This window comes from Astyanax mexicanus, chromosome 6, assembly GCF_023375975.1.
Source record: "Astyanax mexicanus isolate ESR-SI-001 chromosome 6, AstMex3_surface, whole genome shotgun sequence".
NCBI classification, from domain to species: domain Eukaryota; kingdom Metazoa; phylum Chordata; class Actinopteri; order Characiformes; family Acestrorhamphidae; genus Astyanax; species Astyanax mexicanus.
The window spans coordinates 42,871,894-42,897,449 of NC_064413.1; the positions used below are offsets into that span (position 1 = coordinate 42,871,894).

Below are 25,556 nucleotides of genomic sequence, written 5' to 3' on the forward strand. Positions count from 1 at the left end.
AAAAAAGAAATAAAAAGAAGAATAAAAGAAAAACATTTAATGAGAAAGTGTGTCCAAACTATAGTCTGGAAAAAACAGAAGGACCAGTGAGTTTTTTGGGTTTCTCGGTCACATGACATTGTGTAAAGTAGCTCCTCCTCCATGTAATTTCGGTGTGTGGCAGTGGACAAATAGCTATTTTATTAAACGCGAGGTGATAAAACCCAGAGATGTGGATCCAGATGGCACTAAAATTACTGGAGGACCACGGAGTTCAGCGCAAAAGAGTAGGTAATTTAGCCTGTAATTTTCTCAGAGGATGTCTAAGAAAAACACGTACATGATCGTTCCTGGGCGGGAATAAAATCACAGCAAACCCACCATAAAAGAGAAAAGTACCCCAGGACCCCCTGAGAAAGGAATCCCGTCTATTGCCTACACATTAAGAGCATTTTTTTTTTTTGGTTTTACTATTTTCAAGATCTGCACTTAAATTTGACACTGCTTCTATTTCTCCTATTACATTTGCAGGAAAGGCTAGCTATTAAATTAGTGACTCTCTGCCATGGGTGGCATGTGGCATTGCCAGGATTAAAGCTTACAATATCCCAATTAAAAGACCAATGCTTATATGTCTGTTCCATCTATAAGCCTCCCTCCACTCCAGTTTTTATAATGAATTCTCTATTTATGGCTGCATTGTGGTCAAAATGCATCACATTCTCCATCAGCCCTACTTACCCTGATGGCCTGCAGTGCTGCTCTACTGATGTAGAGCTTCGCTGTGCTCACTGTAGGTGGTGTCACCTGTTCTGCTCTGCCCCCCAGGCTGCAGTCCGGCCTTGCAGGACCGTAAAGGTCAGCAGCAGTAAAATCACACAGGCATTTAATCTCAGTGTCCTGCTCAGCAAACACTGCTATGCGTGAAATCCACTATGCTTTAACCTTAGATTTATGCTCTTAACCTTTTAATGCCAATGTGGAAAAGCAGCTCTTTCTGCATTTTAATCTACTCATCTCCTTTAATAATGCAGTTTTTTGTACCACTGTCACTGTTATTTTAATATAAGTAAAACATGAACATTTAAAAATTGTTTTTACTTGCTGTATTTGCTAATTTGCAATATTTCTTGGTGATCTAATCAATGGAAATGTAAGGAAAGTAAACTAAATCTTGTTGTGTTAAAATAAAACTTGCATAATTATGATGCTGGAAGTAGTTATTAGCAGACAGATAAATTATGCTGATGGAAGAATGTGCATTGTCAGCAGCAACACATAGATATGATTTGCCAATTAAACATGATTGATTGGTAAAAAAAAAAAAAAAAAAAAAAAGAACATTTTCTCCAAACCATTACATCCATTATACCACGACAACCAGCCTGGACTGTTGACACAGGACAGGTTGGGTACGTGGATACAAGCTATTGGCACCCAATTCAGATCCTACCATCTGTGTGTCTCAGAAGAAGGAAGAGGCCATGTTTTTTCCAGTCTTCAACTGACCACACTTTAATGTTGGACATTTATTGCATTCTAAAATGCTTTTCTGCTCATCACAGATATACAAAGTGGTTATTTGACTTGATGAAGCTTTTCTGTCACATTGAACCAATCTGGCCATTCTCCGTTGACCTCTATCATCACAAGGTGTTTCTGTCTGCAGTTCTGCTACATGGATGGTTTTAGCCTTTATTGTACCACTCTGAGTACGAAGGACTAAAAACAGAGAAGGGCAATAACTATAGAAATGCTTATATAGAAATTAACAATCATGCTATGCTCAGAATCACTGAGATTTTGACAGACAGACAGACAGACAGACAGACTGATAGACAAATACTTTATTGATCCTAGAGGGAAATTCTAGGAAACATTCTTATGACATTACCTGAAGCTGCAGATCCATATCTAATGTAATTTTATGATTTCATTGCTGCCACATAAATGGATGATTTGATAATTGTGTGAAAGAGTACAAATAGAGCTGGACTATATCACTGTATCACAATATCACAATAAGACCGCTAGAGCCAAGCCTGAGTACTCTCAGTACTCAAGTCCAGTACTCGAGTCAAGACTACGACTGGCACAAATCGAGTCAGATTCAAAAACAAGACTTTTTGTACTTAAGTCCAAGTCAAGACCGAGACCAAGCAAGTTGCAAAGACTGAGAATAAGACTGAGACCAGATTTTTTTTTATAGTTACAATATTTATCTGGGGCTCTGTTACTAATATTACTAATACCGCTGTCATTCTAATCTGACAGATACCTGGATCAGCTCTGTGTTCTCAGTCTGACTCTGGAGATAAACCTTTTCTTCATTTTTTCCAAATGAGTATAGTGCTGTAGGCAACAAAGATGGCTGTGTCCCAAAAACCTTGCCTGTTTAAAATCTGCTGCATGTTGTTGACGTCACCAGATAGTAGACTTTGATGTTTAGGTCTGTGCAAGACTTCCACCAAAAACCGCTTGTTTTAATTCCATGCCCGCTTGCCACATACACATTTCTGCTATTTCCATCCTGCAGTCCTAATATGAGTTGAATTAATTAAATTTAGTGCTTGGAATTTACTTATATATTTATTAAAAAAGCATCGCTGGATAGCGCTGTCCCATTCCTTACCACAGTCCAAACACATTTTGTCAATCATTTATTATTATTATTAGTAGTAGTAGTATTAATAATAATCTTACTTCTTGATTAGTTGTTTTTACTTCTGTTCATTATGCATAGAAATCATTGCATGATCTTTTCTACATATAACCCCTGAACGAAACCCTTAAGCTGTCGATAACGCTGATTACTGGTTCAATATATGGTTCTAATAAAGGTTACAACTCTCCCAGAGGCAGAGACAAGACCAATTCCAAACGTGGTTGAGTCTGAGACGATACTGAGACTGCTGATTTATGGTCTTGATACCGGTCTTGGTACTGTAACACTGCTTTGTAGGTACATACATCTGTTGTGAGCATTTTTGGAATTCATATATATATTAGAATTTTATTTAAATATATTGTGATACAATTTGTCGTTTAGCCCAAAATGTACAAGCATTAAATTTTGTTCAATATTTTTCTCATTGAATGTATAAATACACGTCCAACTAAAGTCAAATTATTAGTAGTATCATTGTTGATTAATGATCAGTAATGTAGTACGTAAACCTTACACCAAGCTGAACCCAATAATTTTCATTAGTTTTTATTACATCTTTTACTACAGAAGTCTTTTTTTATGCACTGTGAGGCTTTTATTGTTGTTTGGGATGTTTAGGCAGGGGTTCAAACACTGCTGCTGGCCTTGGCAACTACCCCCTGCAGGGTGTGGGCCATGGACCCCCCAGTAAAGCCCCTCACTAAGCTGGGCTGGGGTTTTAAGCACTAGAGTATTACACTCTGAGGTAAGATTAAAGTTTTAATCTGGCCCGGTCCTAAGCGGGATGTTTGGATTGAGGATGTGTGGGTAAATGCTGATGAGTAGAATGTAAAGTGAGGGTGGGAAAGAGGATTGCACAGAATACAGTATTAAATGATTTTAATGATCTATAAAATATGTATACGGATGGTTGTAGTACATGATTTATTGGAGAAAATGACTGTTTTTGTGGGTCTTTTCTGAGGGAACTGGAGTGGAAGTGTGTGACTGGCAGTGTTCTACCATAACAGACGCGAGCCTCGTCCTGTACAGAAAGTCTGGACTTCATTGATCCTGCCTTTGAGAGCCACTCAGCCATACCAAACGGCAGACAACCCCCCCCTCCACACCCCTCCCTGTCCTCACTCTCATATCCTACGCAAACACATTGTCTACAATATTTGTACAGATTTTTTAGCATTTGGCTTTTTTAGATATTATTTTTTCTTAGCTTATCAATTTATTGAACAATATATGATTAAAGGTTCAAAAAAAGGTTATATTATGGTTCTATTAAGGTTGAGATATGGGAATGAGGTCTTGCTTACTAAATGCTATAGTATATAGTCGAATGTAACTATATATTACTATAACTAACTAAGCTAACATAAGCGCTATTGTCTCGCTAATTTCGTGTTTGTGGGTCAAATGTGTGTGTGTGTAATATGTGTAAAAGCCAATACATAAAAGAAAAATATGTTAAAAAGCATTTTACATGCATACAGTATTCTTTAATGTATTTATGTGTTCATTTTTGCTCTCACTTTATAGTAAGTGTCTCTAATAACTGTGTAGTTGCACATTAACAATGCATGTAATAACAGTGTAACTATTAGTAAAGTACACATTGTTACAGATTCATTACAGTTGTACAGGTTATACAGTATATGTAGTATTGTGCATTAGTGTCAGTTAGACAGAGCAGAATAATTGTAATATTTTTTAGTATTAGAAACAGTCATAGCCATAATTACATACCAAACAAGAGCTATTGAAGGAAAAACGTATTCCTCACACACTATTACATGTGATAAACTTAATACACATATAATTACATCACCTGTACAACCAATGCGTACTTCTCCAATAGTTACACAGTTATTGCAGTGGTATTTCATATGTAACTACACAGTTATTAGAGACACTTATTTTTTATTTTACAACATAGAGCCCTGTGACATATTAGCAGTTTTATTATTAGTGCAAGTTCTGCATTGCTGCAGTTTTAGTTAATAAGCGAAATATATATTTATTTATGCTAAAATATGGATTAAACCTTATAACTAACTTTTACTATCTTACACCTCTCTCTTGCTCTAGACAGGTTGTCATTTTTTTATATTTATTTTTGAATTTTTAGAAATACAAAAAATAACTAGCAATTTACGTGTGATTAATCCTAATTAATCAGAGAATATTGTTTTAATTAATGTGATTATATTTTTTTTAATTGATGGATGCCACTAATAAGAAAGAAAGATGGATGGATGGGTGGATGCTTTATGGATACCAGAATTTCCCTCTGGGATCAATAAAGTATCTATTCTATTATATTTTTATCATTATTATTTTTATTTATAATGTATTTCCTTTCTGTGTAGGAGGGATGTTTGCTTTTCTATTTCCAGGTCCAAAAAACTGGTTCCATTTTTTGTTGCTGTTTATATTTTGCCATACTTAATACATTTTATTATACATAATGAAATGTAATTTTTCAAAATGCTTATAGACTGTTGTCCTACACCATCCTCTGGTTGTCCCCTCCCTCTGCCTCTACCCTTCTTTGGCCGTGTTGAAAGAGTCCTATTGTGTGAGGCACACTCCAGCCCTCAGGCAGCCCCTTCCCATCAACACCCCCCCTCCCTCTCCCTCCACACACACCACCCACCTCTTCTCGTGGAGAATGAGGCAGCCCACCCTACTCAGTCCCAGTCTTGCCCCCACTGGTCAGTGAAGAAGCAACACAGCCACAGCAACCGTCTCCCTGCTGAGCGCCTGCTGCTGTCAGCGTCTCTCCTCCTTCACCTTCACCTCTTCTTCACCCCCCAGAGGACATGCAGGCTCTTCGGGACACCGGAGGTGTCTCGGTGCCCGCGGGGGGTGAGCTGGCTCCTCTTAGAAGCAAGCGACAGGATCGTAAGCGGCAGGAGCTGCTGGCGTTGGCTCTGGGAGTGAGGCTGGGGGCTAAGGGCACTCTGCTCTGGAAGCCACTAAAGCTCTTGACTTGTCCACAGATCTCCACCTCTCCAGTGGGCAGACGCAGTGCGCTGAAAGACGGGTCTGAGAAACTGTGCAACTATGAGAAAGTCCACAACTTTAAGGTGAGTGATGACTAATCAACGGCATTTAATATCTCTTGCTTTAAAATTCCAGATTTTCTCAATTTTGTAAGTCCAGTAAACGTTAAAAATTAACATATCATATTATACTGCAGTGCATGTAGGCAGCATCAGTAAAGCATAATGTATAGGATGGATCTAATTGACAGAGCTTTTATTCAATTAACACTGATATTGATGAGTAAAGATCGATCTCTAAGCTGAGTAGCGTCCACAATAACAAGGCCTGTTGATGGTCCTATATAACGGTATGGATATACAGTATAGATTCACCCACTTTGTGCTCTTGAAAGCTTCAACACATAGGAGAGAGGACATAATCTTGTTTTTTCACCCATCAGGTTTTAGCAAAATTAGAAAATGTGCACAAAATGTCCCATAAAATGACACGTATCTCAAAAGATCTCTTATAAGTATTTTTAATACTAAGATAAGGTGGACAACTGAGTAGATTGCTAAAGCCAAATTGTAAAAAAAAAAGTGATGGGAAACATTTTTTAGATTAAACAAGAATATATCAATCCATAAGTGTTAAAAGCACTGTTGTTACACTTCTTTGCCAAATGTTTTCCCATCACCCATGTTTTCCATATCCTACCCTACATTATTACCATATACTCCCCTATACTGCCCTATACTGCCTATTGTACCTTCTACACTACAGTATACTCTTCACAAGATTCCAGCTAGGGGTGGGTGATATGGCCCTAAAATAATATCACGATATTTCATGGTCTTTTCGCGATAACGATATTCTTGGCGATAATGACAAAACACTTAAGCTCAAAAATTATTTCCAGAAAATACACTACTGCATACGATAGGATATGGCACACCCCTAACTGAGATATTAAAAATACAAGAATCTGATTAGATTTGTAACAGAAGTTAATGATCCAAAATGTCATAATACTAATAATGCACTCCATATATTTCCATATATCCAGGATTAAAGTAAAATAAATATTTTTTTTCTTTTACTAAAAACAGCAAAAAAGTAGTAACCTGATGTAATAATTAGGGGTCAATGATATGACAGTATTTCGGGGTATAATATTGTTCACAATATTTAAAAATGTTGGCGATATTATCTCATATGATGTGATATGGCACATCCCTAATTCCAGCTCATATAAAACTATAACAATTCTCGTATTAGCTGGCATGAGTGGTAAGTGACTAAATTACTTTAGTAACCAGCTTTACTAAGTTTATTTAGACACTCTAAAATGCTGAACTCAAAGCACATCTGAGAAATATCTCTGCACTGCTCTCCCATAACTGTCTATTGCATCTCCACTCATAGATGTTTGGTGGACATCATTGGGATGGCACAGAGATTTGAGCCCACATTAGCTTATCCTGTCTGGTGATGGCCAAAAAATATTATGAATGTATGACTGTAATGATGAATCTGCTAAAATAGACAAACATAACAATTTTAATTCCGCTGTTAAATATGATAGAATGTTTTACATTACATTTGGCAGACGCTTTTGTCCAAAGCGACTTACAATAGTCAAGTACAATGTAAAATAAGTTTAAAGGTAAAAACAACTTTGGATAGGGATAAAATGAGGTCAAAGGGAAATAATGGGATATAGGAGTGAAGGAGGGGAAGGAGGAAATGAGGTTAGAAGTAGTTAGTGTGTTAGAGGTGTTAGGAGAGTAAGTGCTCTATGAAGAGCTCTGTCTTCAGGAGTTTATTAAAGATAGCGAGAGATTCTCCTGATCTGGTAGTGGAAGGTAGTTTGTTCCACCATTGGGGAACTCTGTATGAGAACAGTCTGGATTGCTTTGTGTGAATGTTTGGCAAAGAATGTTAACATGACTTACTTGACTCTTAGTTTTGCTAAAATTTGGTAATTGCACAATTTTGTTAAAATGTTTGTATGCTAAAGCATTTGCTCTTTAAAATAAAGGTGTTTCCATTGCTTATTTGAGTCTGTTTACACTTGGAATTAACATGCGTTTTTAATGATCAGATCACATTTGAATTTTACTTGTCTGCATGAAAAGCCAGGTGTAAACACCCGTAAGGAACATTATGATCAGATTATGATCAGATCTGAATTCTTATTCTAAGGTGGTTGAGACTGAACTCGTCCCTATGCCAAGTGTAAAAAGAATGTAACTAGTGAAAAATTAAATGAGGTACATTTTAGAGGTTTTACATGAGAAAATAAAGTTTGGGGTGAATTTTTCAGTATTTACAAGTGGAATAAGTATCTGGTTGAAATACAGTATATCCAGATCCTATCCAGATTCACAATGCAGGTTAATGCCAGGTGTAAACAGAACAAAAGCGAAACAAAAGAACCATATTTTTAATAAAGAACCTTTAAACCCACACATCTCTATTAATTTCATTAGAAACACTGTTTCTTCAGGACCAACATCCAAAGAACCCTTTAAACCTTTGTAGCAGCTTAATTTTAAAGACTTTAAAAATGTTCCTGTAATTTGTGGTCATTTTGAATCACGTGATTTCAAATAACCCGACATGCCACCTGTAAGCCTCCTTGTTCACATTGTGCTGTTCTCAATTGAGAAACGCAGACTTGGATTATCACACACCCTAACCTGGCGCTCCCTCGTGAAGTTCTCACACGGTTGCTCATCTCACAGTAATGAAGAGGAGCATCATTATTGTCATCATCACGGGGCTGGCTTTCTTACAGCGTTACCGCAGAATGAAGCGTGATTTGGAAATTATACTGCATGCTCTTTCGTCCTGCTCTGTATTGTGTTTAGCCTGAGGGCATGTGTGTGACTTTTCTCCGTATTGGCAACAGATGCTAGATGAGTTGTTTCAGATTATGGACTCTGAGTGGAATGTAGAAGAATCAGGCCTGTGCCACTGCAGGGGGTTCACCCGGGCTTCCGCCTGTTATCCCCCCTGCTGAGAGCACTGCTGCAATCTTTGTTTACTGACTAAATTGCTCTGGGAACAGGCTGGACAGCATTGGTCTACTGTTCACTGAGAGGCTACGTGTTTGTTAGTGATTATAGTTTGGCATGTGCCTAAAATGTAAACAGATGTAACATAGAAGAAGTTTTCTTTATGTATATAATACTGTTAATACTGCTAATATTGCTAATTCTCATTTACAGATTCACTGATTGGATAAATACTTCCATACCCTTTTAGACTTTGTAAAAATGATCAAAGAAAGGGAAAAATCTTTTGCTTCCCTTAATTCAATCAATTTCCTTCTTTGATTAAATTATCTTGCAGCAATGGTCGTCAAACTGGTCCTTATTGATCCACCCCTGGTACAGAGTAAAGGTCCAGAGGACCAATTTGAGAAACACTAGCATGTGTATACACTATACAGAGGTGTATTGATTGGTGTGTGGTATGTATGTTTATATACACTTACCTGTGGTATATAATATTCCCACTACAATCAAATGGGCAAAAGTATTGTGACACCAGCTCATTCATTTTTCTTCAAAAAACAATGATAAAAAAACATAATCCTACTGTTGTTTTGTAAATTTGTCTTTTCGCTCCAGGGAATGCTTTCTTTTATATTTATATCTTTTATATATTTTAGCGAGACTTTTTTTGCATTCAATGACAGTGGAAGTGTTAGTTAGGTCAACCAAAAATCTCTGGAAACAAAAATTAGAGAGCACTTAAAAATCATGAGTTTCTTTGATTTTACTAAATTATGATCAGAAGCCATTAAACCAGGCTGAACTGCTTGAATTTTTGCACCAGGAGTGGCATAAAGTTACCCAAAAGCAGTGTGCAAGACTGGTGGAGGAGAACATGCCAAAATTAATGAAAACTGTGATTAACAAAACAGGGTTATTCCAAAAAATATTGATTTATGAACTCTTAAATCTTTATAAATATGAACTTGTTTTCTTTGCATTATTTAAGATCTAAAAGCTCTGCATCTTTTTTGTTATTTCAGATTCAGATTTCTCATTTTCTGCAAATAAATGCTCTAAATGACAATATTTTTATTTGGAATTTAAAGAAATGTTGTCTGTATGTTAATATAATATAAGAACAATATTTATTTTACATATATCTATAAATAGCAAAATCAGAGAAACTGATTCAGAAACTAAAGTGGTCTCTTAATTCTTTACAGAGCTGTATATGATGGAGCACAATCATTCCAAAGAACACACACCTCCAAAAGCTCAATACTGGGGGGCTTTATAACCCTCTAGCCTAAGCCTGGTAATTGGTCTGCTGCTAATATGGTCCTGTCAATGTTTGTTTTATATTGGCAGTACTACAGAAGGAGTTTCCCACAAAACAATCTTATTATTATCCAGGTATTTAGTAGAAAACATGTATTTAAAACTGATGTTCTGGAATTTGGAACAGTAATATATGTAGCCAGTTTGAAGGAATGGAGTTAAGTGTATTCAGTGGCACATCAGCTAAAGGGGGTTGTTAATAGTTGTAGTTCTGTCTTAGACTTTTGTTGCTTAATCTCATTTTAATGCTTAGTTAGTTTTTAAATGTCACTGCATAATTCCTAATTACTGAGGAATGTTTGCCAATTAAGGCAATTAAATAATTAGTTAAATAATGAATAATAAGCCTGTTAAAGCTGCTACTAGATCTACTAAGTCTTGTTTTTTCCACCGGTTATGAATTGTGTATCACTAGCAATAGTATCATTGTAATAATATCAAAGAGTTTAAAGTGTCTTGAATTTGGGATCTATCAACAGATACTTTGGAATTTCTGAGTGAATGACTTATTACTAGGCTAAAGTTACTCTGGATAACAGAGTTATCTGACTCATTGTCTGTGCTGTCTTCTGTGTAGGTACACACCTTCAGAGGGCCACACTGGTGTGAATACTGTGCCAACTTCATGTGGGGTCTCATTGCCCAGGGCGTACGCTGCTCAGGTAACCTAGCATTCTTCACATATACTATTGTTCTTGACTTTCCATTTTGCAATTTGGATGAATCATTTCTAAGCAATGTTCTCCCTAATTTAGATTAGCCAATAACCTACCCACTCACAAGTACTCCTCCTATTACTTGCTCCTGACACTAGGAGGGTGAGAATAATTTTTTGAACTGCTGCCAGAGCAGCATCACTAGACAGCATCGGCAGACAACACCCCAACTGGGTGTTCTTAAGGGGACTGTACATGAACTTACTTAGCAAGGGAAGTATTAAAAGTCTCATTCCTTCATTTTTTCATTCATTTTAAAATGTTGTCTAGTTGTGGTCTCTAGTATGAATGAATGCCATTCGTTTTTTGAGAAGAAAAAAAGTGCTCCGGTGTTTCTGTATAGCTCTGTTTTAGTTCACTGAATTAGAGGTATCTGAAGAAAGACAGGATTTTTGCTATTGCTTATGAATATTCATACATGTAAGCATATTGCGTCTGATTGGCTAACAGCACTGGAGCAGAGAACGCCTACCAGCCATCCTCCCCACAGTCAATTTTACAGCTCTAAAACTCAAAGGACAAAATGTTTTCAGAGACACAGCCTTAGTTATATATTAGATATTAGATATAGAACCCTTAAACTGCACTTAACATCAGAGTCTCAGCGGCTCTTCGGTGACTCTTTTCCTGATCAACTCGTTTTTCTAAGGATTTTCTTTTCTTAGCTACTGCAGAGAAACCTATGTATTTCACAAAGAACAAGAAAAAGTGGATTTTAGCAGAAGAAGACGTTTAACAGAATAAAAAAAAACTGTATAACCAATAGGGAGAAATGGTTAATGTGGTTAGAGGTTCTAAATGTCCATTTTAAATTTAAATCTACCTCTTACACTTTTTATTTGTTTGGGACATAAAAATTATTAGTCTGTAAAATGATTAGTCACTGCAAAGGCTACATTGTGCATCATGCAACAATTATAAACATTTGTACAATACCAGATTACCTTTTGTTTTCCTGATGGTACAAAGCATTTTGTTAAAATGGTCCTGCAACCAGTGCGTCTACATTTTCTGTTTGTACTATTTCAGCAGGACAATGCTCATCCACATACTGCCACAGTCTACAGAGCTTGCCTTGAACAGACAGATAATCTGCCATGGCCGCTTAATATCACGGTGCATAGGGTGATAGAATATTGCAGGACACCAGTAGAAACCTCTATAACTCAATGCCAACACATCTGACATGTTGTGTTACCCTGGCATCACATACCACTTCCGTAGGTGTAGCTTACTAAATATGACTGAGAGTTTCTATTATCAATCTGTATTTGTTCCTTTATCTATTATTTATTTTTCCTGGAAACATTTATCTTCCTTCTGAATTACACTGCAATCCAGCACTTCCTTCCGGGTGAGACTATTTCTTTGACTATGAGTTTTGTAAACATAATAACTAAAACTAGAAAGATTATAGATGTCTGTTGTTAAATCAGGAAGATCGACACAAGTGTAGACCAGCCCCCATTCATTTAATCCCAAGCAGTGACTGTTTGGCTTGTACCAAGCAATTGAGGGTTTTAACTGGGCTATTGCTATGTGGGTATATAGCATTCCTGACTGACACCTGGTACAGACCTGTTCTACCTCCTGTTCACTATTTATAGTGGCATGAGTACTGTTGCAAGAGAAAAGAGAGCGGGGGACACACCCATATGAGACCAAGATAGGCACAGACTGTATCAGTGCAAAGTGAACTGGCTGTCCACCAAATCTCTCCCTCTTTCTCACACCCACACACACACACACACACACACACACACACACAAAGAGAAAGGTCTCATTTTCTTTTGTACTCTGCTCTGTCTGCATGTACGTAAACAATGACGCAAACATTTCTGTTCCCAGGAGCTTCTATTAAGTGCATGACTATTTGTATTTGGGTGTTTTCCACTAGTTTTTTTACTAAGCTGAAATTTACACTTTGTTTCTTTCTCACTGAAACTGTCAAGATGTTACTGTGATTTTGATCCTGGCAGAACATATTTTAAATAATAAAAAATAACATTAAAAAAAAGAACACTTTGGGTTATAAAACTGTCTAAAGTCCCTCTCAAACCCCATCCAATTCTTTGCTTCTTAAGTTTTATAAATAAACATGTGCAGTATACTAATTATGACTTTTACACCAGGGGAGATATTTTATGAACCTATGGGCGAACCATCAGCACAATTTGATTTAGGGCTTGTCAGTGTGTCTTTGCTATCGTAACAGCAAGAAAAGTACACCTTGTTTGGCTCGGCGTCTGTGTTAGCAATGAACGTATAACGCTTGACTGTTGTCAGGGCTCTAATCAGTCAGTGGCACACTGGTGTTTTATTCCGTTGCAATAATAATAGCAATACCAATATGCCAGACATTGATCAAACTAATGAGCTTTAAGCCAGCAGCAGAAGAGAAAAGCTCATAATATGAACGACAATCTGACTATAAAACATGCTTAGTTAAGAGTTAGAGTTAGAGAAAATATAATCTAGATGCATAGCTAAAAGGCTCTTGAATTACATACGTTATATGCCCCTAGGAGGGTTGTAATCCAGATTATAAGCAATTTATAGCCTCCCTTGCTAATGAGCATACATATGAGGTTTAAGGAGAGTGGAAGAAGCACAGCAAGCAGAAAAACAGAAATAATGGACATTTATAAGAGATATGTTGCCTTAATCACTACAATACACCAAAATCTCTGCTGTAGTTCATGTTATTAAGAACTAACTTGTGCTTTTGAGGTCTAACACATTCAAATACCAGACTCCCTGTCCAGTCACGAGGCTTTATTTAGAGTTTTTCTCTCATACATGGGTTTTCAGCTGTTTTATCTCCACACAAGAGATAGCCTTGTTGGTGTCTGGGCCCCAGGCAAGACGGGGTATCATCAGACATGCAGAGACGCAGAGCAGAGCAGCCCTAAAACAGAGCAGAGAAACACAGAACACTCTTCTTTTCCTCTTCTCTGCTTTTCTCAATGTCCCAATGACAGGAGTCGGTGAGGGAGGAGCGCAGGCAGGGCTTGGAGGCAGTTAAAGCGACAGTGCTTGATGGATGAGCTGATGAAGCTGGAGAATAGGGACTGCATATGTTTGTGAAAGCAGACACACAAACAAATACATTTATAGACAGTAGGGCTGCATATGCGAGTTGCGTAAGGCATTAGATAACATGGATACGGAAAATGCTGAAGTTAGGTCATGTTGTTTTAGTTTAAAACAGTGCTTGTAATGTTCTTGAACCACAGTGCCACTACTTGAAATGTCTTAAAGGCTTCACAAATGGGTTGTTTTTAAATGAAAAACAACCACAGAAAAAAGGTTAATTTTATTTTTATAGACAAATATGCATAAGCTTATCATCAAAACATGAACACAAAAACTTACAAATAATAATCCTTTTTACTTATTCAGATCTGGTCATCTTTTCTACACACACAAAATGTCTTTTTTATCATGGCTATAAGAAAAAATACCTTACTTATCACTAGTCCTTCCTTGTAAAATGTTAAACATTCTGAAACAATACATTAAAAAGTTGTTCTGTAACCAAAATTACATTTACTCTTTTAATTAAGGTTGTTTTTATTAAGTACTGACATTTAAAAAGGTTTCTGCTACAAGCTAAAATAGAAATAAACGTTTTTCAACATATTAAACTATTTACTTATTAGTAATTGATAAAATTTCTGTTGTAATCTGTAATATATAACCACTGTCCAATGAAAAGCATGTATCGCCAAAACACAACTTTATAGGAGAGAGATAAAACCTTCTTAACTTTTTGTTTAAATAAGAGTTTATTTTAGATAATTTTGGAAATTTTCTATTGGTCCGTTCATCATGAAATTTTGATACAATGAAGGGCACAGTTTGTGTTTTCAATTTATGCAGTAAACTAAAATTCAGCATAAATTGAAAAGCATACTTTTCATTGGACAGTGACAATATATACATTGCAGTATACGTTGCAGTATCTGATTCTGGAGCAACACTATTTAAATTAAAAGTGCTTCAAATGGTTAGGGTTTCGTATAGAGGGTACCCTTACATATTTGTAATGCAAAAACGATTCATCATGAATCCAAAGGTGGTTCTTCTGCTTTTTTAATAGTGTTGCTAGAGGGACCACACCCAATTATACCCACTTACACACATTCACACACTTTCACACAGGTAAGTGTGCACACGTGCATTTCTCACTGTCCTTCGCTCTTACTGTGAGAAACACACACACACACACACACACACATTTATTCCCACAGTCTTCTCTTCTACCCAGCTTGGCTGAGATAGTCATTCTGACTCACCTGTCTCCAGACCTTAACACTCAACAGCCAGAATAACACACACACACACACACACACACACACACACACACACACACACACATGTAATGCATACAGCACATGAGTGACTGACTTCCAGCAGGGTCTGCTTGTCTGGAGCACTAGAGTAATTACCTCCTGACCCTTGTCCTATGACCTCTCCGCAGACTGTGGACTCAACGTTCATAAGCAGTGCTCCAAGCTGGTGCCCAGTGACTGCCAGCCGGACCTGCGGCGCATCAAGAAGGTCTTCAGCTGTGACCTCACCACGCTGGTTAAAGCTCACAATACACCACGACCCATGGTTGTGGACATGTGCATCAGAGAGATAGAAGACAGAGGTAATGGTGTTTCCTTTCTTGCTTTGCCTCAAAGTAAGCTAGATGATGTTTGAAGAACAGAAAGATACATATTTTTGCACCTAACATTTAGTTATAGGCTTTAGTTCGCTTGTTAGTTAACTAGTAACCAACTTTTGCTTTTTATTATTTTTTTATTATTGTTTAATAATGAATTAATGATTCATGATGAGAGTAAAAGCCAGAGATCAGACTGAATCATTACTTTTGTCTTAACCATTTCATGCACAAAATACTAATTAAATGAATAAAGTGCTCAGCAAAAACAGATACAGACACAATTCAGGCCCAAAAATTCAAATTAGGCAGTTTATTTAATTTCAAATGTTTCAAACTTTAACATTTGTGACCATTTAGTTTAATGTAATTAAATAACTAAATATTAAATCAGAAACACAAAACTTTGAATAACTAAAACACATGTAAAAGTAAGAAAAAATATATATTAGATTAATCTAGTCTAAGATCTAATGAGTCAGCTAATGAGATAACGACCACAACCTAAGAACAATGATGAGTTATTTATATTAGAATTAATATGATTTTTCCCTCCTATGGTCACAGGCGCCACTGGTAATGGGGACGCACAAAGGGGTGAGCCAATTGGATAGCCAAATTAAGACAAAAAATGGAGGGGAAATTAAATAAATAAATAAAAAATTTATTTAATGCATAATATAAAGATGTGAAACATAAAATTTAGGTTAAACACACACAGACATGTGCACACATTCAGGCACATACACATGCTTGTTCAAACACACTGTTAGAAGCAAACACATGGCACACACACTGTACCTAATAGATTTTTTTCTGAGGTCCCCATGCACAATGTTTGTATTTATGATGTAATGCTACAGGGTAGCAAATATTAATATAGACATAATAAAGATTAATCAAGACATAATAATTAAAGCATCACAGTATCAGGTTAGGAGATGCTCCTCTGTTAGTTTTTATAGCACATATTGCAAGGCTTGTGCTTTTAATAAATATATGTTAATAAATATACTGTAGTGGACACCATGCATGAAAGGGGTTAATAACCTCTTTTAATGTTGTATTTTTCTAACATCTTTACTATTGCAGCACACACAAAAAGAGATAAAGACTCAGATTATGATAAGTGGATAAAGCTATATTAAGATTAAGATATAGGGATTATTCTCTACACTGATTATCTGATTTGTTTAATACCAAATGTAAATAAATTCTACAGTTTTTAATACTCTCAGTGACCTAGTTTCTAGAGTGCCTGGTTTATTGCATTGCAAATAAAGGATTACTGTTTTTTTTTCTCTGGTCATTCTCTTCCTTGTTCTGTATCCAAAATGTAGCATTTGTGTTTATTTTAAACCTAATAAAGTGGATATTATGTTCTCTTTATTAGGTTTAAAACGAATAAGTAACTCATCAGTTAGAATCCTGACCTTATCTTATGTTTCCTTTCTGATTTCCATGTAGTCTCTCTGTTTATATGAAATAATAAATACAGTATGAACTAGTGGGGTTATGCAATCCTTACACAATATGGAGTAACCAGGTTCAACCTGGCATTCCGTTTTACCTCCAATTATATTTTACATCTGATTAAACCATAGAGTTTAAAGTATGTTTGGTTTTGCTGTATGGAATAATTAGTCACACATGATAAACCTGTAGCTGAATAAGGTCGTTTCTCTTTGTGAAGGACTGAAGTCAGAAGGACTGTATAGAGTGTCGGGTTTTACAGAGCATATAGAAGATGTGAGGCTTTCTTTCGACAGAGGTGGGTGTATAAAAATCTTCAAAAATTGATGCATCTGATGTAACTGCCATGAAACTGTGCTTCCAGATACTGCTGGAAATGTGCCATCTACACTGAATAGCCCTATTCCATTATATACATTTTGTCTGGGCTCACACAATACAGTCTGATTATTCATTCACTAGATGACAGGTCATTGTCGTCCTCTTCCACAGATGGGGACAAGGCAGATATCAGCGCCAGTGCCTATTCAGACATCAACACCATTACTGGTGCCCTGAAGCTCTATCTGCGCGATCTACCCATTCCAGTCATCACCTACGAAGCCTACTCCAAATTCATACAAGCAGCAAGTAAGAGCTCTCAAATAGCATTTAAAAAAAAAGTTAATCCTGATTTAAAGCAACATTATGTGAGAATCTGTGTTTATGCTCCTGGGCTCCCCCTACAGATGGGGAGTGTAAATCACTTTTATTCCACTTCTATAAATACAAATCTTGCTCTGAGTGCCCCATTATAGACAGCTGTACAGTTACAGACGTGTCATCTGAAATGTAAGAAGCCTGTGGACTGTCATGGTAGGTGATATTGCAAGATTAAATAGTTTTGTGAGAAGTCTTGTGTAAATACATCAAAGTCACATGGACTACATTCACACACCAGGTACAAGTGACACAAATATAAATAAAAAAAATACAATTTGGGTCACTATAATATATATATATTCTATTAAAATCCAGCGCATATCCTATTTGCAGCAATAAAACTCAACGTTTACATCAAAGGGGAAGAAAAAAAGGGCATGAGGAAAAGGGAAAAAGAGGGAAAACAGCAGTAAGTAAGGGTTTTAGAGCTTGGATAGTGAGGTAACAGGGCCAAGATGCATAAAACTCCTTAATTTTTTCCCTTACTAGAGGGAATCACTTGTTGCGTAAAATCACTCAGACAATTCAGTTTATTCCGATTTTTTAATTACGTAAACATATTTGTTGCACTCCTGCCTAATGAATTAATAAATGTCTGTTTAATCTATTTAGATCATTAATCTCAAAAACTCATGTGTATTCAATATTTTTATTTTTATTTTTTAAGGTGTGGTTTTGGGTCCCTTAAATAATTCTAAAGGATGAGAGTGTTAAGGAACTTTATGTTTTAATAAAGAAATTACTTAAGAGAAATTTGATGTTCACTAATTACATCACATTTACACATTTAACTTTTTATGACTATTACCCTTTAAAAAAAAGCACCTAGATAATGATTAAGGCATTTATTCTGCACACATTTACGGGATTGTTAAGGGCAAACTTACAGGACAATTCTAAATATTTGGACGATGCCTCTGTTTAAACAATATTAGAAGGATCATGTTACAAACACTAATGACCCTATCTTACCAATATATGTTCACTGATGGTGTGGTGGTCTAGAAGAGTGTATTCAATAAATTTCTGTCATATTACTATCTTGGCAGTGCAAACCACAGGTGCACCACTGACTGATTAAAACCCTGACAACAGTCAACCATCAGACGTTCATTGGACATGCTCAGCAAACATACACCGCCCCTTGTTACACACAAGAGTTGCGCCATTAAAATACCTGATAATCTGCCAAAGTCAGAGCACACCTGGCTCTTAAAGAGAAAGGCAAGTGACACACTGATTGGTTTATTTCAAGTTACACCAAAGACACACCTATGACTAATTAAGAGAAGTAGTACATGCATTTTGCACAATTCAAACCACACTATTTGTACTTTTCCCATCATTACTATAGCAAAGACACACTGACCAGCATTAAATCAAGTTGACAGATTACCTATAGATTGCTAAAATTTAATGAAATTACGAAGCTTGACCATAGGAAGCGGCTGCAGTTTTCAGGAAAAATAAAACACTTTAAAAAAAAAAAAAAAAAAAAAAACATGGACTAAATAACATGCCATTTACACAGCAAGCTTGAACACATTCTTAGTAATAAACCCCACACTTAGAACTTTTTGATAGCTCCAATGATGCTCCTATGGGTCACATTAAAAAGATGAACAGGTAAACAGCCTAAAATAAGCATTGTATTTGATAAGGAAATCGAACTCGGGTCACTTTCATCTGTTTTTCACCTGTTTGAATGTGGAAATAGTGACGTAGCAGCATTCTGAGCCTAGCATATTTACAACAAGGTAACAAGGTCTGCCTAGTAAAAGTCAGTGAAGTATCACAATAATTTTAAAGCTGATATTTTAAGCAAAAAAATCTACATAGTGTTGCTTTAATTGACCGTATTGATCATCAAACACAGCTTGTGATCAATATGGAAACATTGGAAAGCTTATCTTTAGCCTTTGTGCTCTTGTACAGAAATAAATGACCCGGACGCAAGGTTAGAAGCAGTCCACGATGGCCTTCTACAGCTTCCTCCTGCCCACTATGAAACTCTGCGTTACCTGATGTCTCACCTGAAGAAGTAAGACGCAGTCATATTTTAGACCTCACTTTTGTTATAAATTATGTAGTGTAATAAAATAGTAAGAAATTTATTTTACCACAGCTGTCTTCTCTGCTTGTCAGATATATCTTATCTTTATGACTTTTATTGTTATGCACTGACCTGTCTAGTTTCCACACGTTATCTGTAGAAAACTAGGTCATTAGGTCGTACGTCTACATGTACTGTTGTAAAACTGCAGTTTTGGCATATTTTAAGTGCTTTCTTTTTGCCTTTAGGGTCACCATGTATGAAAAGGACAATCTGATGAGTGCAGAGAATCTAGGAATCGTCTTCGGCCCAACTCTGATGCAGCCGCCAGACCAGAACACACTCGCCAGCCTCAATGACATGAGGCACCAGAAACTAATTGTACAGTTATTGATTGAGCATGAAGATATCCTGTTTTAAACACTACAAAACATCTGTAAAGATTTTTATACTTTAAACTGGACTGCAGGTGGTCTGAGTTCGGTGAAAGGTTTTTGGAGAGGTCATCAGTCAATGAAAGCCATTAATGAAACATTATTTTAGGCGGAAAACTGCAAAACATGGTGCCGTTGCATCCTGAGTTACACTCAATGTGCTGTTATACATTTAAATAATTTTAGTTTATAATTTTACATTTAAATAATTTAAATAAAATTAGTGCTTATACACAGCGCTACTTTGAGTTATTGTGCAATCTCGATCAGTTCAAATGCTCTTGCTTTATTTTTTATATGTATTATAATTTAATTTAATCCCACGCAAATCAACGAAATATTTTTGACTTCCTTATTTCTTTGTATGATCCAGAGAAAATAATGTAAAAGTGCAGTTTCCCCAGAAATCAATCCAGTATAAATTACTGCATGATACATGACTGATGTTTCTGTGCTTGGTGCGTTGCACTGATAACGATTTTATGGTCTGATAATTCAGAAATTGGTTAAATGTATTATTTGTAATTAAAGTGGTATGTACAGAATATGTACACATTTGAAATGTGTGCTACAGTGAAAACATCCAATATGAAGCACTTTTATTTTATTTTTTGAAGAGTGTAAATATTTTCATTATTATTTTTTCTGTGTTGTCAAAAACAATACTTTTTATCCCCTTTTTATTTTTTTTTTCCAGAAAAACTGTAAAAAAGGCATCGGTAACATTCAGTGTGGTTCCTTTGTGCTTGTATATACTCCTGTAGCACACTGCTTGTTATTATCTATAGGGTGGTACCCATAAGAAGCGTATTGACCGTCTCAGACTGTGATGCAGGCATGTGGGCCATGTGGATGGGGTGCTGGTAAGAAATAATCACAGCTAGTTCTGTTGCCTTTGTCTGTTGAAGTTGTTCATTTGATATGAGACCTTTCTAAAAAAAAAAATGTTTTATGAAAAGTATTTTCTGTGAAGAATGTAATTATGATTGTAATTTATCAAATAATGATTTATTAAATTATGTAAACCTGGTTTATTAACTCCAGTGTTATATTTTCTTTCTTTTATCACAGTTGTTTTTTGGTAAAGTTTTTTTCCAGACAAACAAAACAGTGCTGTAGTCTAACCTTCAGAAAAGAAATGTTTTTCTCTTTTTCCTTGACTTTCACAATTCTTTGCTTGTCATATCTTGACAATATTTCAGACAGTGGAAATCATGAGCTTGAACTGCTTTGATATCTTTTTATAGCCTCTCCTGCTTTGTAGGCAGCAATTCCATATCCTCAACTGAATGAGGGTTGTTGAATTGAATGAAAGGTTTAAAGAGTTCTGGAGTCTTCAGCTGACAGCTTCTTATAATATCACTTGACCTGTTTAACCAGTCTTAATTCCTAGTGTCAATTAACACCTAATGAGTTATTACAATGTCAAGATTTGATTTGGAAACGTGTGCAAACTTTTATGTAATAATATTTTCTTTTATTTAATTTAACATAACGTAACTGAAAACTCTTCAAAGGAAATCCATCTGTTTATATGCTGGTGTATATGCTGTTACAAGTGGATCAGACACAGCAGTGCTGCTGAAGTTCTTAAACATCTCTACTGGACTGACAATAGTTTAACCAAACAGGACTTAGAAGCAGTCCACAGTGGCCTTCTACAGCTTCTTCCTGCCAACCATGAAACTCTCCACTATTTTAGACCTCACTCTCATATTTAAGACCTCACTTTTGTCATAGTTTCTGTAGTTTAAGAAAACTTAGTATATACACAATAAAATATTAGTATATGTGTCTTTCCACAAGTGTCCTCTATGTTTGTCAGGTATCTTGTCTTTATGACTAATGGGCTTTTTAGTGGTATGCACTGACCTGACTAGGTTCTACACATTTTCTAAAGAAAGTTGGGTCATTTGTCTCTTTTTGCACGTATACTGCTGAAAGACTGCAGTTTTGGCATATTTTAAGTGCTTTCTCTTTGCCTCTAGGGTCACAATATATGACAAGGACAATTTAATGAGTACAGAAACTCTTATACATAACACTACTTTAAAACACAAATCTTGAGGTTTTGATTTGCTCTTGCTTTATTTTTTAAGTGTATTCTAATTTAATATAACCCCATGCAAATCAATGAAATATTTTTGACTTTTTTATTTCCTTGTATGATCCAGAGAAAACTATGTAAAAGGGCACTTTTCCCAGAAATCAATACAGTCTAAAATACTGCCTGGTACACGACTGATGTTTCTGTTAAAAGTGGATCACACACAGCAGTGCTGCTGGAGTTTTTAAACACCTTAGTGTCACTGCTGCACTGAGAATTCTCCACCAACCACAAATATCCAGCCAACAGCGCCTTGTGAGCACCATCCTGTGAGCACCACTGATAAAGTACCACAAGATGACCAACACAAAAAGTGCAGCAACAGATCCAGAGCTTCTGTCTCTGTCTGTTTACATCTACTAGGTGTAGCAGCAAGTTAGAAGGGTCTAATAGCATAGACAGTGAGTGGACACGGTGACGGTGAGGGTTTTAAAAACTCCAGCAGCACTGCTGTGTCTGATACACTCGTACCAGCACAACACACACCATGGTGGTGGTGTAGAAGTACAAAGTGCTTCTATGTGCTTAATGGAGCTGAAAAAAGGACAATAAGGCCCAATCCCATTTCATCCCTTGGCCCTACCACTTACCCCTACCCCTTGTTTTTAAGTCTGACCCTTCCCATTTGGAACAGAGTTACAAGGGAAAGGGATGAAATCCTCCACCCTAAGAATTGGGACAACCATTTAAGCACCCCGATACGACATCAGGAGCACTAAAGTTCAGTTACCTGGCTGCTGGTTAATTAGTAATGTCTTCAGAAAGGGGGGAGATGATGCAGAAATTAATATTTATTGTCCATTTCTTAATTTCTCTGTGAAGGGGAGCTGAAATTAGCTTCGTATAGCTTTTATTTTATTTTATTTTATTTTCCCATTCCGCCTTAAATGCTGCAGCCCCTGCTGTCTGTTGCACCATTTAAGGTGGAACGGGAAAGTTAGCTAGCTAGCTAGCAACTAAGACAAACTACTAGCGATCTTTGTTATGTTTGTCATGAAGAATTTGCGCCGTAAAACATTGAAACTACACATTAGACTATTGTAATATAGTGCTAATCGTCACTGTTAACAAAGGAAATATTTACATTTGAGAGTTTCTTACCATTAATTCTCATACCCCTCGATTTAAAGTGTGCATCAGAAAAATCTCCGTATAAAAGATTAACAAGCCCTATCCCTTCCCCTAGCCTACCCCTCCAGCCTAACGAGAATTGTAAGGGGTAGGGCCAAGGGGTGGAATGGGATTGGGCATTAGTCTAGAATCAGTGAGGGTGTGATAACATTCTGATATGACTGCATCATTGTAACCAATCACAGTATCCAATCATTGTTATAATTTAATCATCCTAATATCCCTTTATGTTTCAGGAGTGTAAATGTCAGATTCATTTCTCTCACAGTTTGTAAAGTACTGTATGTTAAACCACTGGCTCAACTTACCTAAGAACATTTGGTCACATGGGAAAAAGTGCACACAAATCATTGGATACAGCAGGAACAACTTGTCCCTGTCAACCTATCTACCAGCTGGGACATCTGACCCCATTGTCCTTTATGTTATTAATCTAGAAAAATAGTTATAGTGTTCATTCAGCATTCATTCATCCACTCACAGGAGCACGGTGCCCCATGCTGCAGTGTGGCGTGGCGTGGCCAGGCTACATGTTTCTAAATAAATGGGCGTGAAGCAGCCCACATTGTTTCAGCGTCAAACAATCCAGCAGGTATGCCCGCAGGTGACTTTTTTGCCAATTCACAGATGAGAGTAAGATAACCTGAAACCAGTTTTCTGAGGGCAGTGTGGAGAACTGCCAGAGTCAGCAGACCAATGAAAGAGGCAGTGGGAAGTCTTTCAACTTTACAAAGGTGTGTGTATGTGTGTGTGTGGAAAGCAAAGTGTAAACTGTGTATTCTTTGCTTGTCTAAGCTTACTTTCTCACAGCTACAGTCAGTTCACCATGGTGTCTTGAGGAGGAGTAAGATTTCTAATCAGAGGATTTCACTGATTTTACTCCGATGATGGACTTGTTTTAGACCGTGGGATCAACGAAACGGGAGATATTAAAGAGTGACGACATTACTTCAAGTTCTTTTTACGTTTCTGATCCTTGGTAAGTTCATTTTTTTGCAGAGAAGTTAATTTTTTTTTCAAATTAAATTAAGTGTTAAAGGATTTTTCATAATTTTAATGTTTTTTGTTTAGGTGATTTTACAGTCTGAAGATGGCAGAACGGTATCCCTGGTGGAAGTCTTTAACTGGCAGAAAGAAAAACAACATCCTGAAAGAGACTGTTGTTCAGCAGGAGGCAGATAATGGAGAAGTCAAGCCTTCTGCTAAACAAGGCACTGAAAGCCAAAACAACTCCAACCTGATCAGCCACGAGACTTACGATGACTCGCAGCTCGAGCCAGTGTTCAACGAGAACACCTGCCGGAGGAATCTGAGGGTATCTCGCTCTGGCAGGTTTAAGGAGAAGAGGAGAGTGAGGGGGACTTTACCGGCCAGCGGCGGCTTTTACGAGACCAACACACCACAAGCTGTGGCCAAGTAGCTCTGAATAACTGAGATCTCCATAATGAAGAAGAACTGGACCAGAGAGCCAGACTCCAGCCTAGTGCTGAGCGGTGTGGACCAGCCTTGTGGTGGTCTCTACACCAGTTAAGTAGCATATTGACCAAGTTCGGTATTAGGTAACATGTTCTAATTGTATGATATTCATTTTGTAAATTCAATTATTTGTGTAGAAAGTAATTAGTTTGAACCAGTTACCTTTCTAGTGTAAACACTACAATACCCATAATGCACATGTTCACAACTCTCAGCAGGCTGGTGACAAAACAACAGGTAGGCCAATGGGCAATATTATCATGATATATCATTTTTATTGTTTTTTTTAGATCTTCAATTCTAGAGAGTTTGTGCAAATTCTAGAGAGTAAATGCAAAAAAAGAACGTTTTATTCCTCTGGTAGTGACAGATAATGGCAGTATGTGTTGTCTAAACTATGAAAAGGACTGTAAATTATAAATATTTATGATAAACATGAATGTTTTACCTAAGCATATTATAAAAATCATCAGTGCAAGTACAAGATTAACTCTACATTAACAAACTACCCAAGTTATCTACTTTCTTACAGTGTTGCTGTAACATTGTCCAAAGGCTGCATTGCTTATGTTTTTTTTTTATTGTCATACCTTATAATTATGTAACACTGCCAACACTCTTAGACATAAAAGTACATTTTGACAACCTTCCAAAATTCCAATCATGTTCCATTATCTCGTACTTAACTACAAGAACTTGTCATATATTTTAGAACTTTGTATTTTAGAACAGTGTATTTATAATTGATGAAAATCGCTGATCTACGTTTGTGCAGTTTTTAAAATCTTCCCTCTGTCTATAAATAATTTGTATTGTTCTTAAA

The 25,556-nt window shown here is 36.5% G+C and overlaps 2 protein-coding genes across 3 annotated transcripts in view; both read left to right on the plus strand.

The window, feature by feature from the left end:
• Window positions 1-21,057, plus strand: part of chn2 (chimerin 2) — a 75,380-nt gene extending 54,323 nt beyond the window's left edge. Inside the window, exons 7-13 of the mRNA XM_049480483.1 lie at window positions 5,641-5,727; window positions 10,547-10,631; window positions 15,169-15,342; window positions 17,051-17,128; window positions 17,323-17,460; window positions 19,468-19,573; window positions 19,834-21,057. Coding sequence (XP_049336440.1) covers window positions 5,641-5,727; window positions 10,547-10,631; window positions 15,169-15,342; window positions 17,051-17,128; window positions 17,323-17,460; window positions 19,468-19,573; window positions 19,834-20,005 — 840 coding nt within the window. The 3' untranslated portion in view covers window positions 20,006-21,057. The remainder of the gene's footprint in view (window positions 1-5,640; window positions 5,728-10,546; window positions 10,632-15,168; window positions 15,343-17,050; window positions 17,129-17,322; window positions 17,461-19,467; window positions 19,574-19,833) is intronic.
• A 2,806-nt stretch (window positions 21,058-23,863) lies between these two features.
• Window positions 23,864-25,199, plus strand: LOC125802472 (proline-rich protein 15-like). 2 transcript variants are annotated; one of them, XM_049480648.1, is made up of 3 exons: window positions 23,864-23,991; window positions 24,068-24,236; window positions 24,329-25,199. In XM_049480648.1, exon 3 carries the CDS (start codon window positions 24,348-24,350, stop codon window positions 24,675-24,677), a length of 330 nt encoding a protein of 109 aa, XP_049336605.1. In that variant the 5' UTR covers window positions 23,864-23,991; window positions 24,068-24,236; window positions 24,329-24,347; the 3' UTR covers window positions 24,678-25,199. The 2 variants fall into 2 exon arrangements, with proteins under 2 accessions (XP_049336605.1, XP_049336604.1); XM_049480647.1 differs by lacking the exon at window positions 23,864-23,991 and having other exon boundaries at window positions 23,998-24,236.
• Window positions 25,200-25,556: the final 357 nt, after the last annotated feature.